Raw genomic sequence first — 20,105 nt, forward strand, 5'->3', positions numbered from 1 at the left:
ACATATAGTCTGACAGAATCAGACAGAGGAGACTGTAGATAGTTCTGCAGCATTGAAATAAGTATTGACGTGGCAAACACTTGGAATTTGTGGTCAGGAAATGTGGGCACCATATCCTCCTTTTTAAATGTGAAGTAGAATCTCTGCAGATTATTCTCTGTATTTCTTTTATGTAACTTAGATGGTCTGTGGAAATTACCATCCAATATTTATCATCTGAGGAAGATCAGTGCCATATCAGCTCCCTCATGTGCCTCATGCACTCCATGACCCAGTGCCCCGCCCTGTCAGGTTTTAGAGGCAAAGCTGAGGATGCCTTTGGTTACAGGTTTCTCTCTGTGTGGATACTGTGCTGATATGTGTGTTAAGGAGGATGAGCCAGTGAAGCTGCTGAGACAAATCACATCCTCTCCTCCTTCATATCCATCCAGGGAAATATTTACTGGTCTGAGTGAGAATCCTAGAACTACAAATTAGAGGCAGCAGATGCACAGGTCAACACTGTAGTGACAATATGTACACAAACACACTCTCTCCCACAACCTGAGATGACCTGCAAACATCTTTCCACAACTGGATTTTAACTTTGAGCTGTACATGAGCATATAAAAACCAGAGATTGAAACCATGATTCCTGAAGTCTGTCAGACAGATGTGGTCAAGATGCAAAAAGAGGCACATACCAAACAATCAGAAACTAAAGTAAAAACAGAGCACTCTGCTTCTACATTGTCAAGCATTGACAAAACCCTTAACTGGACTCTTTGCACAACTGAACCATTAACTAAACATCCCCTTTCACAAACTGGGGGATAATCTTTCAAATGTAACATCAGTAACTGTCTGTTGTTTCTCTGCTCATGTCTTATTAACTTCAAGCCAAAGAAAACTTATCCAAAACCTACTGTGTGTTTTTGAAACTTTGTGGCTGTCAGTCTTGAAGTAAGCAGAAGACTTACAGAAAACTCTCTTTTTAGAGATACAACAAAAAACTCTTATCGCAGACTAGTGATTTATATCTTTGTTGTGGAATTCTAAAAACTATACAAGTGCCAGATGCTGATTTGGCTTTTTTGATGGCTCTCGTCATCGGCTGCTGTGTTTGAGAAAGTTTCAGTCACTGATGATGAAGCTGGATATATGTCTTCTGACAGGTCTGTGTTTATAAGTACTTGCACAGCATTGCATAAGAGGTGCAGTGAAAACCCTTGGATGTCAGTTCAGTAGAGCTGTCACGCCACACGTAGGCAATCACTCACACACACGTGAAAACATCTTATTTGTCTTTTTCTGTCTCCCTTATACACTTAAATATAAATCCCGTTTCTGCAGCACAAAACAATGAGTCAAATGACTGAACCGTGTTAAAATAAACTGCAGACATGCAACAGGCACATGTTGACTAAACATTTCCACAGCAGAACCAGCTCTGCCCAGATCTGCATGTCGAGACAATCTAGGCCTCTGGTTACAGTTTGACAGAGGTTGATGAGTAAGTGAACTGTGCTCAGGTTAACTGGCTTTCTGTTTTTTCTCGCAAACCTTATAGGAAAAGTTGCACAAGTGTGGGTCTGCAGATGTGAGGGTGTGAGTGTGAGACAGAGAGGAAAGAAAAGAAAGGTCTAACTAAAGTGAGAGAGTCAGCTGGAGATGGGCTGAGCTACAGATCAGCAGACAGCAAGAGGACAGAATCCTCGTATTTTTCTGCATGTAACCAGATGTGTGGTAGTGTAGGCATGTGAGTCAGAAAGAGAACAAACGCCAGAGAGAATTAAATTAGTGCTGGATAAACTGAGACAAACGCCTGAGAAGGAAAGAGAGGAACAGACTCAGAGCAGGCTGTTTCAGGTGAATCTGTTCTTGGCTGCACATTAGAGGCTGTCTGAAACATCTGGGAGTCAGATGTCTGCTCCAGTTGCCAGGTTTGAACTGTACCAGTCAGGGGCCATAATATCTCTTACCATGCGCTACTTCTGTAGGAGCTCAGACTTGACCTTCACCTAGAAGATCAAGGCGTGATTTGCACATTTAAAACAGCCATATGCTTTTATCATTTTTTTAGCTTGTCTGACTCTCACAGTGAAGCAGCAGTATCTAAAGAAACCTGGAAGTTTTCAGTGGAGTTGCAGCCTCTTGCTTAAGCACTTTTAACAGAGTTCACTTTAACAATATTCTGGTTTTGAGCAGAAGAGGAATGCATTAACATTCTGTTTGGTCTCTTTGTATATAAGCATCCATTTTTCATTCTTTTTGGGACAAGAGTCTCCTTGTTTCCTCTTTTAGTTGAAGCCAAAGCCACAATGGTCTGATCCTCAGAATCTTGAAGCTTATTCTGCCCACATTTCCATTCACTCTGCCCTGCTGGACTGCAGTTCTGTTGTGGTATTGAGAAAGATTTCCATTTGTTCATATGTGACATCAGGCATCAGACTGTGATATTCATGCAAACCAGACACTGGCCGACAGTGAAGGGCTCCTTTCTGCTTATACTGTGCTAAATGACTTCCATATCTGAATACTTAGACCCGACTGTGCAGTCAGGTCCCAAGCAGAAATAATAACATGAACTAACACATGTTGCAGAGTTTCTTTTCCAAACAAGCCGCTTGCCCTGCCAGTGATTCTGCATGCAGTCCATGGACAATTCCAGATGTTTTAAAATATTTGGTGAGGGTTTTCCCCCCATTCCTCACTGTACCATGAGTGCAGAAATTTGTAACACAGTTAGTTACATAAAGAATCAAACCATGGAGTGTGCTGCTCTCTCATCCAATTCAGAAGTGTATTAAAGCTTTTTGAAAACAGACAAATAGGACACAGCATTTGAAAAAGTAGCTATAAATAACTAGCACATTTTGGCAAGTGAAGGGTGTGATAAGAATGAACATCAGGTCAGTTTTAGGGGCAACATGGTACAAAGCAAAGCAAAGGTGGGAAAGCTGCAAATGTTTCAGCTTAATCACATTTTTTACTACCTTGCTCTGCTATGCCAACATACAACTTCCTCCAGTTTCTCGTGCTTTCTTCAATAAAACCCGTACGTGTACATGCAGAGTAACATAATTTAAAAATCTGTATCTTATTATGTTGTTTTTATTTTAGGACATGATTCAATTTACCACACTGTCATTAAACCAGGCTGAGCCACACACTTCTACGCTTTAATTCCAAACATGAGTAGGAAACACTTCGCAGTTAAGAAGAGGGTGGCGTGATGTCCAGGGACAGCAGTCCTCGTATGGCTGAACAAAAGGAAGCAGACATTACTCAACCTGTGCTCATGATGTGTGAAGTGTTGTACACAGTACCTGAATCATGTGAAGCCTAGTAATAAGCAACCCCCTCTGAGGAACAGATTAGTTCCTGCTGTCCAATAACTGCCATAGCTGAGTGACAACAGGTGCTGTGCTGTTTGGTTTCAAGCCTGTTCGTCTTGGAAATGTTGTTGCATTTTGTTTTTATCGACACACCAACTTTTCCACCTCAGAAAAGCCGAAAATCCTTTTTTGCAATATTATACAATTTTATATTTTTAAATGTGCAAACTAAAAACACAGGTGAACAGATGAACAGTGTTTCTCTAACCTTGTACTCATTCTTAACATTCAACTCCAGCTCTTACCCTGCCGTGACCTCAAACTTAACTCAAGTGTAACCCTAACCCTGAAGTCAACACAGAGGCTGCCTCTGCAGTCACAAACCTCTCTTTCATAAATCTGGAGTTTGCTCAGGGATGGACCATTATGGGCCTCGACAGTCAGAGCAGCAGCCTCTCAGTGACTTATCGAGCACAACAGCTCAGCGTGCCCGGGGCACCAGAAAACTTCAGAAGTGAACGATCTAAAAGCCTGAGTGATCATTGCCACCTAATGTGTTACAGGAATAGTGAGCTCACCATGACACAAACTGAGCACACCAACCTGCTCTTTTATATATAAGACTGTACAGGATTCAACCATTTTTGATGCCAGTCAGATTTCTGCATGACTTCATATGAAAGTTATATAATTCTGTTTGTGTTATGTTCCATATGTTTAGTCACAACACCACTGACTGACACAGATTATTTTATTCTGTGTACTGTCAACAAATCCCATGAAAAAACTAAAACCAGCAGCATGTGTGTGTGTGTGTGTGTGTGTGTGTCCCTGTCACACTCAAAGTTCTTGCGTACCATAAAGTTTTATTGACAGCTGTGTAGGATCAAACACTTTACGGTGGAAGAACCACACATTCATTCACAAATCTTGTTTTAGAATTAGATTGACTTAGTATGGTAGTTTCAGTTCACTTTAGTTTAGGTGAACTAATGTACATAAGAAACCGACACTGCCTCCCTCTAGTTTCTAAATACAGAGAGAACAAAGGCATCAAACAGAGAAATTAATAGGCTTCCAGGTCTGCTACAAAAACATGCTCTGGCATCTTTTTAATACAAAAACAAAGATGTTTCATATGAAGCAGCTCCTATCTCTGCAGCTGCCACCGTCCCTCAGTTTACTGACAGCCACCAGTAGATGAGAAGGACTGATGCTTCATCTCCACAGGATCCCTGTGTGGGATAATAGAGCCGCTGTCGCCTGACCCTCTCTTGGCCCTGCGTGTAAATATTTGTCATTCCCTACGATTTGAAGTGCAACGCTTCCCTCCTTTGGAAAACAAACCTATTATTATCATCTTTTTCCCCTGCAGTGAGAGGAACATTTTACGGCTGGTTGGGTGTGTAAATCAAGATGGGTTCATCCTTATTCGGTGGTGTTATATAACTGTGGATAATGGTCTGAAATTGGCACATTGGGACTGATATGAGGAGAATTCTGCATATTGTTGCACACTTTTAAATCTAAGATTGATTTGGTTGTTCATGAAGTCTCACTAAGGAAATACATCAGTTAAAAACAACATAATAGAAATTTCTAATAACCAAATCTTGATATTTACTTTTCTCAGCAATTAAACCCAGAACAACAGGTTAATTGTAATTGTGGTATATACAGGGTTAATACAGGGTTCTTTCAGTCTCCTCTTCACTTGTGACAGTGATCTAGCACTATGAGGCTAATTTCAGTCACTGTTTTATTCACCACTGTGATTAATCTCTAAGAAACTGGAGTGTTTTTTAAGAGGTTTTCTTACATGCAAATCAAAATAGGAGCAGCACTCAGATGATTTTTTTTCCTGCTTTTTTTTTTTGCAAAGGACATTAAGGAGAAATTAATTTCTTTAATTGCCTAAAGTTAAACTAAACTCATATTTTAAAAGTCACAATGATCACTATGAAGCCATTTACCCCACTTAGCAGAACAAGCTCAATATTCATGATTCACTATAGTTATTTATTCTTGTCTAATTACATCTCTGTCTGTTATTTCAAATTAGGGGAAATTTATTTACTGGAGAGAGTTTGGAACTGATGAGCCTCCTCACTCTGCAACCTGAAGATGTGACTACTTTTGAATTCTTATTCTACCTCCTCAGTCGACAAATGATTGACCGAATATCCTCCATACTCCAGCTTTCTGGATTTTGTCATAGTGAGGGTGCTGTGTGCTGCTGAAGTTCTAAAATGTGGTATAGATGGGACATAAATGTATATTTCTCATGACAGCATTTTATCATTTCATGCTGTTTTTATAATTGTATCTTGTAGTAAATGTCTTCAGTTCACACAGGCAATAAAAAAAAAAAACAACCCATGAGGATTGTAAAACATTTTTTGTAAAGTCATCTTACCTTTTTTTTCTTATTATTAGAATAGAAGTTGCAACTTTACTTCATGTGTTTGCAGTTCATCTTCCTCAGCCATTAACCTCTGACCTTCTGACCATTCATTTTTGTAGCACACAGTTCTGTATGGTCTGATAGTAGATTTGACATAATTGGACTTGTGACTTTTTAATTGAATCTTTTGATTGAATCCTGTTGAACTGGCTCTGGCTAAAAGCTGAACCCAAAAAGCTGAAACCAAATACCCAGCTTGAAGACGTTACATCCACTCTCTTTGTTTAGAGTGTGAACACAAAGCTGCTCTCAGACCAGATCAACCAGACCTACCATTTCCCACAGATAATGCCTGGAGAGCCAAGAGGAAAATACGAAGCTTCATTAGAGACCTGTGTTGACTGAAAGCAGAGGTGCCTGTTGTAGCCATCGACCTGTCCACTTTCTCTGAGCTTTGACTCCCCTGCAGGACTCTGGCTCACTCCCTTAAGCCTTTGTTCATTAGGGTCAGGGCTGGGAGAGATTGAAGTGGGGAGGAGTGTTTGCTCGCTGCAGCCTGTTAAAGCTGTGTCTGTGCTGTGGGAAATTAGAGGAAACTGGCTGTTTTTGATGCGTAATTGACTTTGAGTACACGTCATTGATTTTAGGAACATTGTGTTTCTCACCTGAGTGAAGCAGTTTAATTTTTTATAATGTGCCATTAATTTAGAGAATGGAAGTATGGGTTTTGCATTCATAAGGACTATAAAAAGTTTACAGGACTGTAGATGCCACTTTTTTCACCTCTCAGCAACTGTACCATGTCTATTTTCTTTTAAAGCACCTGTTTCATTTGATTTTGATGACAGAAACTTAGAATTGATCAATTACACTTTGCAAAGCCAAGTGGCAGATTTAGTACTCAAAATTCTTGGTAACTTTAGAACCACTTGGTCCTTGAGTTAGACACAACTCAGGCTTCTCAAAAAAAATTGCAAAACTCCTGACCTTTGACCTTCTGTAACACCGTGTTACTATTCTATGCCTAGTTCACCAGGAAAACACACAATTGAGCTTTTACACTCTTGCTCTTGTGTCTTTAGGTTTTTCCACACACAGAACCGGTACTTAGATCCAGCTATTAAACCGGTTGACAATCAGCTGGATCTCAGCTAACGCTTTATTTTTCTGTGTTAATTTTTCCCACAGCACCCGGATACAGTCTCTTCAGGTCGACTCAGTGCAGCGCTGGATGGAGGATCTTCGCCACATGACGGAGGTGGAGTGTATGTGCGTCCTCCAGGCCAAGCCCATCGGGGTGGAGGAGGACTCCCAGCAGGGAGAGCTGATCGTGGCCACTGGGATCGGTGCAGGGGACCACGTGGCTAGAAACAACCTGCAGACGCTCCTCCGTCGAGCGCTGGTGGTCAGCACCGAGCTCGGCAAGATGTTCCAGCGGCTGGAGAAGGGACGCTGGCAGAGGGTCCACAGCACCGCGGTGAGGGCAAACTGCCATGTTCGCTCCCTGGTCCATGAATACAGCGTGGCCAGAAGCACACCACCAGAGATGCAGAAGGTGAAGGTTGAAAAGGTTTTTTTCATCAGGCACTAACATTTTCTGATACACCAGTTAAAATATAATATCATGCCGTTAGATAAAAAGCTGATTTTACAATCATATTTTGATTAAATTATCAGTCTGAGAATAACACACAGAAACTACTACATTTGTCTATGCTGATTTTCCTCAAAAATACATTTTTCCCTCCACACTTTCAAGGCCTGTATATGATCATTTACACAACATATGAAAATCAGATCTGTATTGATCAATACTCAGGCAGATCACAGTGTTGAGTAAGTTGATGAAAAGTTTCAGAACAACACTGTTGTGTCCCCAGATTAAAACAGAATTAACATGATCAACATTACACTATTCCCATGTTACTGTATGTGAATGACTCACCTCTTTTTAAATGGGGGAAATATTCTGTGTGTTTTATCAGTGTTCAGTGTATGTTGTTTTTGCAGTATGAGAAAACTCTCCTGGAAAAGTGTATGGAGCTGACAAATATTACAGAGAGGTAAAAAAAATCTGCAAAGCAAATACACAAACGTAAAAAAAAAAAACGTTGTGAAAAGTGGATTAATGTGGAACTTGTTAACGTCCCATCAAACCGCTTCCATAGGTGTCTTCACACCGATGACGAATTCTTCCTGAAATCCATGAGGGAGGCCATTCACGAGATCCTCACTGATGTCAGCGATTCTTTCAGCAACATGATTGACATGGCCTTAGCCAATGAGATCCAGGTGTGTAACAGTTTGAGTCAATCATATTTTAATATTTGTATCTGTGTTTATTTCAGCTTTGGACAATTGTGTGTGTTTCACACTTTCACACATGCCACATTCTTTAATGTAGTGTGTTTAATGGAGGTTTTGTGCGTTTGTGTGTGCCAGTGAATCAACTGGCAGTTCATTCAGGCCTAAACAGTGGAATAGGAAAATAAACACAGGTTCAGTATTATGTGGGCTGCACTAATGAGGATCACGTCATCTTTGTGTAACCTGGTAAATTAGGATGGAAGACATATTTTTGTACTTGACCCTAATGAATCCATGATTACAGGCACCCAAATGATGGATGGTTGCACTTCATGTCTGAGATCTTATGCAGGGAATAATGTTTGCTAGAAGAAGTTTTGCATTGTGTAATTATCCCTATTTATAAGTCTAATGATCTACTTTTAAAATCAAACACCTGCTGCACATACACTGTGTTTATAGTGTAGGATTAAGTTGGACACACTTACAGATAAAAATAAAATGTACTGCTGAAACTGTGACATGCTTGGCACATAGACTGTTTGGTTTCAGATAGGCTGGAAAGAAAAACAGATTCTCCAAATGATTCAACCTTCTGCGATCAAACACAAGAATAAGATTTTTTGTTTTTAATATAATGAACTTGAATTTTTCTGCCATCCAGTGGTGGTATCACGAAAGATAACATGGCAGACAGCAAATCACTGATTTGACCCACAGATACTGGGATATATAGGTTGGTAGCACACAAAGATTCATTAGAATAATTTCAACAGTGCTTTAAATCCTCTTAATCTCTATAAAATGACAGCAAAGCTGTCGATTGTGTACCTTTTATATAAAGGTCTATGAAGAAATGACTCATTGGCTTATTTTTCTTGCAGGTTCTGATCAAACAGATTGAATCGTCGGACAGTGTTCACACCATCGGCAGTGCCATTAGCAACCTGCTGTCCCTCACACAGGACGGACCTCAGCTCTGCAGCATCATTGCCAAGGTACTGTGGACATACTAGTGTACTCTGTAGTGTACTCTGTACTATCTCAGTCCTGTGCTGAATGGGATTGGTTTGGGTGCAGACTTATATCCAACAATCAGACACCCATTAAAATTTATCCGAGATAAACCTCCACTGACGCATTTTATTGTGTAAAAAAAAAAAAAAACCTGTCAGCTCTGCCATCCTGACGTCAGTGACCAGCCAACAGCATGATGTATTGTATTCTTAGGTTTGCATTTTCATACGGACCTCCCACCTAATCATTGCCACAGGCAGCTTTGATATTACATCTCCGCCCCTTTCTTCTTTCTAGACACACCCCTGTGATGTTCAGCTCCACCTTTAATCCAATGCTCATCATTCAGAGCAGCAGACATGCAGCTATCGCTTTATACAAGCCCCTAAAAAGCTATTCCACTGTGAGATAAGACAAGACAGTCCAGACAGCAAGTCTCAACTGACCATTAGTTTAGCTGAATAATCTTGATAAGACTCTTCCTGATGCCCCCCTCCCCTCCTCATACACCTCTTTGCTCCCAGACTGTCAGATCACTTGTGTCAGCTTCCACTGGGAGTAAGAACTGATCACAAATACACGTTGTTCAGCCGCCTTTACCTTTAAGTCTACCTATGCACATTGTCCACCTGCTAACTGAAAAAAATGAGCTTCCACAGGTCTTTTCTCACACCCTTTATACAGTAATGCATAACATCTGGCATCTATCTGAGCTGTTGTTATTACTGTCTGCAGCCTTTTGACCGTACTCATGTACATCTTTTGAACAGCAGCAAAGATTATTTAAATGCTCGGGTAGAGACCTGATATTTTAAAAAGTATGGCACTGAAGCAGGTAGCATGATAAATAGCAAGGAATCATTGGGCATATGATTCCAAACTGTAGATTTGAGGTTTTATTATCTAGGTTTCATCCTGCTGGAAACATCAGATGGGTGGAGCTTAATAACATTACAACATAATGGATCCCAGACTGTTTAAGGCAGTGGCAGCTCCTTAGGGAAAACCTGAATATTGTGTCATAGTTATATATTAACATCCATCCAGCTAGTGTGGTGACAGTAGTGGGTCTGTGTTTGCTGCTAAAACATCAGCCTCCATGCCAGGGTTTGTTTTAAGGTCATGAAATCATCACCTGGATGCCATGAAAATAGCAAATGTTGAGGCTTTAAATAAAATGTGTAATAAATTGTGAGGTGATGTTTTAAAAACACTGTTTGTTAGTTTCATTATCGTGTTGATGAGTTATGTAAATACATCTGCACCATAGCTGATTATTTAAAATGGTCATATCTCATCTATAATTATAACTCACGCTTATGATTTTAAAACGTTTAGCTTTATACTAATGTGTGGTTTAAACCACCAAGAATATGACTCCTTAAAACCCTTTTTAGAACTGACAGCTTGTCAGAGTCTGAGTAAACACACAGTTGTGACTGATTTTTCACGACTGAATGAACTGCAGCCATCTGGTACATTAAAGAGGTCAGAATAAATCATACGAATTATTGTCGGACGTCATCTAGTTCTCCCTTCATCTGATGACCCGTTCATAATAGCAAAGCAAACAGAATGAATGGTACTCATGGTTGTCCATATTTAAAAAGCCTTTTATCGTTGTTGCGTAATCCACCGAAACAAGTCAGGTCTCTTTTCTTTAGTGCTGAGGGTTAAATCATCAAAAGGCAAACTTTTATAGTTTCAGTTAATCAAACAGCAGCAGCTTCTGTCATCAAGGATACTGATCTAAATGTGTCTTTGTTGGCAGACTCTTCATATGTTCATCCTTGCTCTTCTATTAGTGAAAGCATTAGGTAGCAGGGTGTATGAACTTGTTTTTTGGTTTAGCTTCAGACAATATTTTCTACCAACGTTTTTGTTCATATCCCTTTTTAAAAGCTAACAGTCATTGTTTGCAAATCAAGATGCAAAGTGAAACTGCAGACACTGTGTGACAGAGCACAGAGTTAAATTAAGACAAACACTGAGATGGAAAGAAATTACACGCTATCTAGGCCCCTGCATAGAGAAGCATCTTTAGACGAGTAGTCAAGTTTCACATGATGATGTTAGTGCAAAGTGCCAAATGAATGAATGTGAGAGTAAATGTGTTCAGTTCAGTGGGCTTTGGTTAAGGAATGAGTCAGTGGAGGCAGTAGGACTGCAAGTTGTTTAATGGGGAAGGGAGAGAAACAACTGACAAACCCAAAAGTCTGTGAAAAGGAAACAATCAGGAGAAGGTCTGCAAAGACAAAACAGGAACTGTCTGAATAAAACTCCATGTTAGTCAGACTGGAGTTTTTATTCTTCCTTTGACTCATTTCTAATTTTAAGGTGGATCAAGAAAATGTGTTAAATGCTGTAAAACTTTCACACATTTTAAGGCAGACACTAGTCATGAAGTTTCATTTCCACACACTGGTTTGTTTATGTATGCACCACAGGTGGTTTCAGTCTGGTGGACAGGCTGACCAGTAGTGGCATGGCGCTATGAAGTCCACACACATCCACATCACACTGATAAAACTATGCTAGACTTTTTAATTTTATTCAAGATCTGCTACCCTCCGATACACATGTCAGTTTCAGGTGGTAGGGATACATTTCAGTATTTAGACCACAAAGGTGCCAGTGAAAACCTTTGTTATCCAGGAGCAGTATTTAACCAATTCAGCTTTAAAACTTCATTGAAACCTTGTAAATTTTATATGATTAAAAAAACTTAAAGTTTAAAAGTGCATCGAACTGTTCAAAGAAAAAGTTTTAGCAGCTTTTGCGTCACGGACAAACAGCCTCCTCGTCACTACCCGAACACAGCTTGAATCTGCCTGTGAGCCTCTCAGGAGTTTCAAAAGTCTTACTGAGACCTGTCAGTGTTGGCAGCTCTTCCACGAATGGCGAACCAATATTGCGTAGGTGGTGCACAGGGAAGAGCGGTCAGGCTGGAGGGCAGGATGATTAGCCACTCCAAGGCCCAGCAACATTGGCCTTAGCAGGATATGAGCCATGCCAGCTCAGTATAATGGCCTTATTAGTATAATGGTGGTCGTTACAGGCTTCGTCTTCCTCCAGGTAATTCTATCTACGTACACGGTGAATAGAATTCAATACCTGCAAGTGTTTTTTAGTCAGATGGGTGCTTTAGTGTTGACACAAAACCAACACAGCAGCTATTTTTGTTTGTTTACACCAAACATAATCCAACAGAAAATGCTCAGTTATTATGGTTAGTAAAATCATCTTTTTTCTCTTCAGTGTTTTCCCTCCATGAAATATGTGTATTTTTGGCTGTTTTTCCAATATGATAAATTGTGTGAGCTACTTGATATTGTCTGTGGTTGACAGGCTCGCTGAGTAAATCTGGCCAAACCTGTCGGGCATTTCGAATTTCCTCTACTCTTTAAAAACAGCATGCTGCCATTGGCTTCTATCTGCTGGACCTGTTGGCTCACACAGCCAGTTTAGCAAAGAGCAATTTGATCCATCGCTTTGCACAATCATGTGTGCTTCAAGTCAAGAGCTGATTATGAGGGATAGTGTATAATTTGGTAGCATGAATCATAATGTCAGGCCTGTGAAAGACTCAGAACAGCTGAACAACCCGACCACCTTTTTGTCCTGCACTGAATTCTGATGTGGAAAAGTACATACACCAAACAATAGATAGATAAACAAAACAAAAGGCTCAATATGCTTAGCATTTTAAATGAAAAAATCCTTTCAAACTATAGACTTGAGGATTTTTACAACAATGAAATAATGCAGGCAACATCACAGAAACCAAATATATAAAGAAATCAAATATATAAAGACTTTTATTTATGATTTTATTTATACATTTATTTAACAGCCTCATGAAACTTCATTTTTGCAAACAGTAATTGGTCGAGCTCCAGTTTGTTCAAAGATGCATGATTATTATGTAGTGCGGCCTGAACCTGAAGCCTAAGAACTAAACATTAACGTTGCTGTTTTGTCTTCCACAGGAAGGAGCGGTGGTTGCCCTGTTTAAAATCTGCAGGCAAGACCGCTTCAGAGATCTGTACGCTCACGCTCTGAGAACTGTGGCCTCCATCTGCTGCGTGGAGGAGGGCATCAACCAGCTGGATAAGGTACAGTTCTCTCTCTCTAAGTCTCACTCTGTCACACATATATAACCCCAACCTTAACTACCACAACTAAATGCTTGGCCCCTTACCCTGGCCTGAACTTCAGTGTAATTGTAATGTGAATCCTACATTTATACCAGGAATTAGAGAAAAAGCAAAGTCAAGATCCTGATAAAAAAAGACCTGACATGACCTTAAAGGCCTCTTTTTATCTCTACTTTGTGCACAAATGTAAACAAATAAAATATGGAGGGAATGGCACTAACCACCGGTTTGTCTTATAATGGAAAAATGCACATGTGGATCAGTATGAGAGAGAGAAAGAGAGAGTGAGATGATGATTAATCTCAAGTAAGTACAGAACTTGCAGTAAAATACCTACAGTCCAGACAGCTGTAGCTCAGTCTTTCATCTTCCTAGCAGTACACCAGATTCTGTTTAGTACATATGCAGTCATACTTTCACTCCCCATGTTATGACTGGGAGGCTAAAGTTTATTTTTACAGGTGAATATGTGCTGTCAATGGGAGCAGAAGGAGGCTTGGCTGCACAGAAATAGTGTGTGATCACAGAAGTAAAGGATTTAACGGATCATTATAAGAGGTTAATCTCCATTGGCTTTAATTTTATGTATATGACTACTACATATTTATATTTATTGTAACTACTAGCATCATACTGTGTAAGGTTAAGTTTGTTTTTCTTTTTCTTATGACAGAATTATGCAGCACATAGACAAAAAGATGAGTGAGGATTTACAGTGTGTCTCTGTTGTAAAAATGAGATCATTATGTGTGACCTGCTGAGGTCCCGTATAGAAGAAGGAGAGAGGAAGCTAATGAGTCATCCTTCTTTGTTTGTCCCTGTTTGTTCTCTACTGAGATTTCAACCAAAATAAACAACAGACGCACCTGTGTAAAGCGAGCGTTAACAAAAAAGACAAACATAACCTGATTCCAGTGAATAATGATGCCACAACGGTGTCTGTGTTCACATATACAGCAGCTGGGACCGTGTGAATCATCCGAGTGTGAAAACTCTTTAACGGGAACCAAAGTCCACCCCAAATTAGCAACCTCACCCCAGGAGAGAGGCTGTCAGGCAAATCTCCGTTCCCAACCGTTCACCAGTGCTTGCTCAGGCTTGAGAATCACAACTGTCACTGTTGAAGGGTGACCGAGAAAAGGGGCGTGTAGACACCTGTGCTTCTTATCAGTTAATATGCAGTATATTCTCCCCAACTCGAACATTATATAATCATAACACAGTGAATGAGGAAAGTACTGATTATGATCAAAGCTCCTGAATTTCTAAAAACACTACGAAATATGGAGGAGAGAAGTTCATAGTATTTTAACTGACTGAAAATAAAGTTTTTAACCTTTGCTTCATAGTCATGATATGTCTCACAATAAATCAGGCTAGACTAAAAAGCTGAACTTTGACACTTTTTTATTGTCTTTTAAATAAATATTCATGTAATATCAACTGAGAGGAAAAGTTCCACATTTTGATTTGACGTCTGTGTTTATGTTTTAGCATTTTGTTCCAGCAATTCAATTAATTTTACTTGAAGATATTTCACAACAAGCAAAAAACTCAAACCCATAAGCAGGCATCACAAACTTAAAAATGTCAAAAGATTCTCTGGTGTTGGCCTTGATGTTAAACTGAATGAGATACATCCGCTGTACACCAGATGAGGAGTTGGGGAATATCTTCTTCTAGGGAGGAGGAGCTGCGGGTAAGAACGGGGAGGTGGTGTGGAGAGTGGATTGTTCCACGTCAGTGGGTCGCGTTGGTACAGTGCTGCTGACGTCCATGGAGACAAAAATAGGGATTTGCCCTGTGAAGCTCGGTGCACTGATGCTCGTCAGCAGATAAGACTGACAGGTGTGGCTGACTGAGAGCTGATGGTTTCGCCTCACTCTGGATGCTTCTTACTAAAGTTTTGTTTTCAGGAGTGTGAGCTGGTAGCGACAGAGTGTCAGCAACGTTCATTTGCTCTTTCCCTAAATTATAGAAATCATGACGGTGACTGAAAAGTGACTGCAATAAAGAAAAAACACATTTCTGATGTACAAGTTAATGCATATTTTGTGGACATAACTTAGCATCCCAAACCAACCTAAAGGCCTCCACTAGTTTATGTCCATGATTTTTAAATAGTAGTTTGTACAGATTTTCAACACTTACACGTATGAAAGATGCCGACAGATGCAGAGTAACTATCAGCAGCTGTAGTAAAGTGTATATGAATTGTGCAACACTGCACCCAAATGGATAAAGATATGCTCTACAATTCCATTCATTTCTGGAGTCCAAATCAAACACACATAAACAAGCACACACAAAGATGAGCTCAATATCAGTTCATGCCCTGAGAAACTTTTCTTGAAACAGAAATGGCTTTCCTGCACTTCTCTTACCTGAGCCTGCTCAGCCCTGGTAGACTGTGCATTGACCCTTATTGTCTTTATTGTATATGGTACCAGTTTATGTATTATTGTATGTCATCATTTTATGTGTAGGTGGATGGGATCCTGTGCCTGGCAGATATCTTGACTGACGAAAACAGTGTGGAAGCAGCCAGGGCAGAGGCAGCAGCGGTCGTGGCTCAGATCACCTCGCCTCACCACACGTCCACACAGCACCTCGCCAGTTTCTTGGAGAGCATGCACGACATCGTCACCGCACTTATCAGTGAGTGGCCATGATTTACAATGACCTTTGAAAAAGAGAGATTTTAAAATATAAACGTTTTTTTGCAAAGATTAAAATAAAAAATTGAAGACGGCAACATTTTCCTTGTGTTTAGTTTTCCTTTCCTTGTATTATTTGTGTGGTTGTGTTATGTTGGAACTACTGTACTTACTGAATGATGACTTATTCTCTCAGAGTTGTGTGAGAGCGCCTCCTGTGGTGAGGTATTCCTCCTGGCATCTGCAGCCTTGGCCAACATCACTTTCTTTGACAGCATGGCCTGTGAGATTCTCCTGCAGCTGAATGCCATCCACATCCTGCTGCAGGCCTGCAAAGACCGCCAGAGAGTAGACACACCCTACTCCAAAGACCAGGTACACATCTGCATTCAAGTGTTATTTCTCACAAAACATTATAGTAGAAAACAGACCTCAACCTTACATTATGATTTTTTATCCTTTATTATTTCAATCTCAGGTGGTGACAATCTTGGCGAACCTCTCAGTTTTAGAACAGTGTGCTTCTGAAGTCCTACAAGACCAAGGTAATCTATTGTCCAACTCTCATTTTGCATGTAATTCTACATATTGTTATTATTTTCTCATTGAAATTCTGCAGCTTGAATAAAGAAATACACCAGATAACAAAGCAAGAGAGACAATTCTATGCAATTCCTCTTTTATCCTCAAGATGGAAGCATTAGTTAAAATATGGGGAGAATCTCAGGAGATTTTTAAATAAAACATCAACTGAGAATATGCAAATATTTTGAAACATAACAGCATTTAAAGTTATTATTGAATCATGTTTTTCATCTTTCTTTTGTATCCTAGTTAGAATATATTCTCTGCTCTTATATCTGATGTGGACATGGTTTTTCTATCCGGTGATTTTAGACTTCATTCTACATTGACTCACCATTTTCATTCATGTATTTAAAATAGAAATTTATATCTGTGTATGTTGTTCACTTCAGCCACTACTGAACAAATCTGATCATAAAATGAGCAGCCTAAACTCTGCACAATATATTTAAACATGGGTTTGTTATAGTCTTTGTCTGTGCACTTTAAATTTACAATGAAATTAAATTTTCCTGATGCAGTGATTATTTAAACTAAACTCTAATAATAATAATAAATGTGTAATCAACTGACTGTTCTGTTTTTATCTCATCTTTTTCTTTTTTGTATTAAGTGTTTTTCCTCCAAATCTTTTCTGGCAGGGATGTGTGTCTGAGACTTATTTAACTGTCTGATCTGTGTTTGGTTTCTATTTTTCTAAACGTGCTGGATTGTTTTGTCTTGTTCTTATATAACTTGCTGCTTGTCTATGTCCTGTCTTTATTATTTTTTTTTTTTCAGGCTGTTTTGCTTTGTTGTGTCTATTCCTCCTGACAGCTTTTCTTTTTTACTGTTCTGCCTAGTTAACCTGAGCTATAAATTATGTCTTTTAGGAATTGAGCGATTGCTGCTGCTGCTGGGAGAAAAGCCGTCCTCATCCAGTCCATCAGAGGGTGCTGCCTGCGAGCGTGTACAGCAGAAAGCTGCCGTCACATTGGCCCGTCTGAGCAGAGACCCTGATGTGGCCCAAATGGCCATCCAGCTAAAAGGTACTGCAGAATTTACATTTTTATACACTATTACACTATTATTTATTAAATGTTATTTTCTGACAAATGCAGAACAGTTGTGAGAAACAAATGGTGCTGGATAACAAAAACTATGGTAAACAAAAACACAGACCAAATAAAATACAAATATATTAATGAGAATCAATAAGTTGAATGAACTGCTTAGGCACCAGAACCAATAGATGTCATCCAAGGAAGCTTAAAGTCCTCTGTTTAGTTTTTGTCACAATTTACCGTGTACTTAAGTGATTTTATCTTAAGTGATATTATCCGAGGCTTTCATTTCTATAACTAACACAAGCAAAGTAAAAAATGTAAAGTATTGGAAAGACCTTTTTTATATATTTAGGATTTAGAAACATAATTAAATTAAGCCTTAAGGCAATTTATTGTTTATTGTTATGTTTACTAGTTATTATTTGTTTTATTGATGCAAAGATAACAAAACCAAACATCAGGCATGGTTCCGTGATTTGAAGCTTGAATATTTATTTAGTTTGAAGAGGAAAAAATGCCTCACAAAACTATTTCACAGGTCAGAGGTCTGAATGATAAAACATCATTTGATGTATTCTACGCATTGCACTTTCCATTCCCCTGCAGACCTTGTTCTTTCATGGGGAAATGCTTGATGAATGTCTGCTGTACACAAGTGTAGCTGCTTTTCACTGTTGTTTGATATCAACATATAGGACTGTGTCAAGGTGGTAACCCGCTATTTCCTCTGCTGTCTTCAGCTGTTCCTCGTCTTATTGAACTGTGTCGCTCCCCTACTGAGAGAAATAACAGCGACTCAGTGCTGGTCGCTTGCCTGGTAGGTAAAAAGTGTGTATCTATATGTATGTGTGCAAAGACCCTTAGGTATGTATAAATGACGCGAACACTGTATGCCGTTCAAATGTCATAATATACTATACATTTTCTGCCACATTGGTACTATGAGACTTAAACAATAAACCTGTGAGAGCATTTTCCATGGGCCTGTATCTGTAACATCAGATCACCGAATGTACAATTTAATTACACCCTCAGGGCAATATTTGAAAACTATATCACAATTTCAGTATAAGCCATGATAGCTGACCATTACACATCATCTAAAACGTTGTATGTTTAAATATGTACATATCATGAATAATATTCCTGCCCATACTTTATGATGATCTTACTCTGATCATAATAATTAAAACCAGATCATACGGCTGATGAGGGGATTTGAAGGGCATAATGGTCAGGAGTTTAATTGGGCTGCCTCACTGCGCTGAGAAATGCCCTCTTCACTGTAACCACACTTGTCAGTCTATTCAAATTAATGTGATTGTATTTTATCCTTTTAGCCAAGGGTTAAGTAGCGCATTTGTAGGTGTTGAATTTTTACCTTCAAAGGACACTGAGCTTTTGCAGATCATTTTTAATCTTAAATGTAAATGTTGGAGGCTCTCCTGGCTGAATGGATGAGACATCGTACTTATTACTCATGCACTCTTCAAATCATGAGATGTGGAGAAAAAAAACAGTCTATTACTGAAAGAACTCTTAGTCTAGTAGGACTGAGTTTAATAAAGTATCACAGTTTGTTGTTGTTTGCTGTTATGCTGCAGACACATAAAGGTATTTTTAATGAGGTAACTACATATTACAGTTGCATGAAATACTGCATGATCTTCATGTGTGAAAACGCATAGATCAGATCTGTGTGCTTTTTGTTTTTGCACACGCACACTGATGTGTGTGTTTGTGTGTCTCCAGGCTGCCTTGAGGAGGTTGGCAGCAGGGTGTCCAGACAGCATCGAGGCAGCCGACCACCAGCAGCTGATCAAACCGCGGCTAGTCGACTCTTTCCTGCTGTGTTCCAACATGGAGGAGAGCTTTGTATGATGGCCTGCGCACCAAACATTGAGAGGCAAGCAAAACAAGATTATGTACTGTTTCACAACACAGTGAAGGCTAATTGAGCAGTTTCACTCCAAAACATTGCGTCTATTTCCTGGTTGGAGCTTTGGTTCGTTACTTCTTGGATCCTACGAGTTTCCAAATGTTATACTTGATGGTATGGACTTAGGTGATACGCGTGAAGCTGCATTGTGTCTGAGTGAATGGATGCAGAAGACATATTTATGTAATTGTACATAAATGTGTTGCCTAGTACAACTTGGTGATCAAATTAAATGCAATGAATGTGTATGGTGTTCTAGAAAAAAGGCCATTAGTTCATATTACTCAGATTCATATCAGTAATTACATCAGTAATTATTTTGTATGAGTAGATGCTGCTTTTTGAAAATGAAATTATAACCTTTTTGAACAAAAACACTTAAACATGTTACCACCGTGCAATGTTTTTGTTTTTTCCTGAAGATAGAGAACCAAAATAATTTTTGCTACTTGAGAACATAGAAAAAGCCTTCACATAAGTGGATAATAATACAGTAAAATGCCTCACTGATAAAAAAGAATTTAACGTTGGAGTACCATTATGTCTGTCTGGCTAAATTCTTCTTTTTTATTGTTGGTATGTTAAAAAAATGCAAGCTTTTTTAATGTTTTTAATCAGCAGCCACTTTATTTAGATAACCATACATGTTTTCAGTAATTTTTTATTTGTGTACCCT

General features: G+C 39.3%; 1 protein-coding gene across 1 annotated transcript in view; it reads left to right on the forward strand.

Annotated features, from left to right (window-relative positions):
* The window catches only part of insc (INSC spindle orientation adaptor protein), a 37,184-nt gene extending 17,395 nt beyond the window's left edge, over nucleotides 1-19,789 (forward strand). The window contains exons 3-13 of the mRNA XM_026311544.1: nucleotides 6,910-7,276; nucleotides 7,732-7,784; nucleotides 7,890-8,013; nucleotides 8,913-9,026; nucleotides 13,035-13,160; nucleotides 15,689-15,860; nucleotides 16,056-16,234; nucleotides 16,338-16,404; nucleotides 17,317-17,472; nucleotides 18,231-18,307; nucleotides 19,243-19,789. Of these exons, the coding sequence (XP_026167329.1) occupies nucleotides 6,910-7,276; nucleotides 7,732-7,784; nucleotides 7,890-8,013; nucleotides 8,913-9,026; nucleotides 13,035-13,160; nucleotides 15,689-15,860; nucleotides 16,056-16,234; nucleotides 16,338-16,404; nucleotides 17,317-17,472; nucleotides 18,231-18,307; nucleotides 19,243-19,371 (1,564 nt within the window). The 3' untranslated portion in view covers nucleotides 19,372-19,789. The remainder of the gene's footprint in view (nucleotides 1-6,909; nucleotides 7,277-7,731; nucleotides 7,785-7,889; nucleotides 8,014-8,912; nucleotides 9,027-13,034; nucleotides 13,161-15,688; nucleotides 15,861-16,055; nucleotides 16,235-16,337; nucleotides 16,405-17,316; nucleotides 17,473-18,230; nucleotides 18,308-19,242) is intronic.
* Nucleotides 19,790-20,105: the final 316 nt, after the last annotated feature.

This window comes from Mastacembelus armatus, chromosome 6 (genome assembly GCF_900324485.2).
Source record: "Mastacembelus armatus chromosome 6, fMasArm1.2, whole genome shotgun sequence".
In the NCBI taxonomy this organism is placed as follows: domain Eukaryota; kingdom Metazoa; phylum Chordata; class Actinopteri; order Synbranchiformes; family Mastacembelidae; genus Mastacembelus; species Mastacembelus armatus.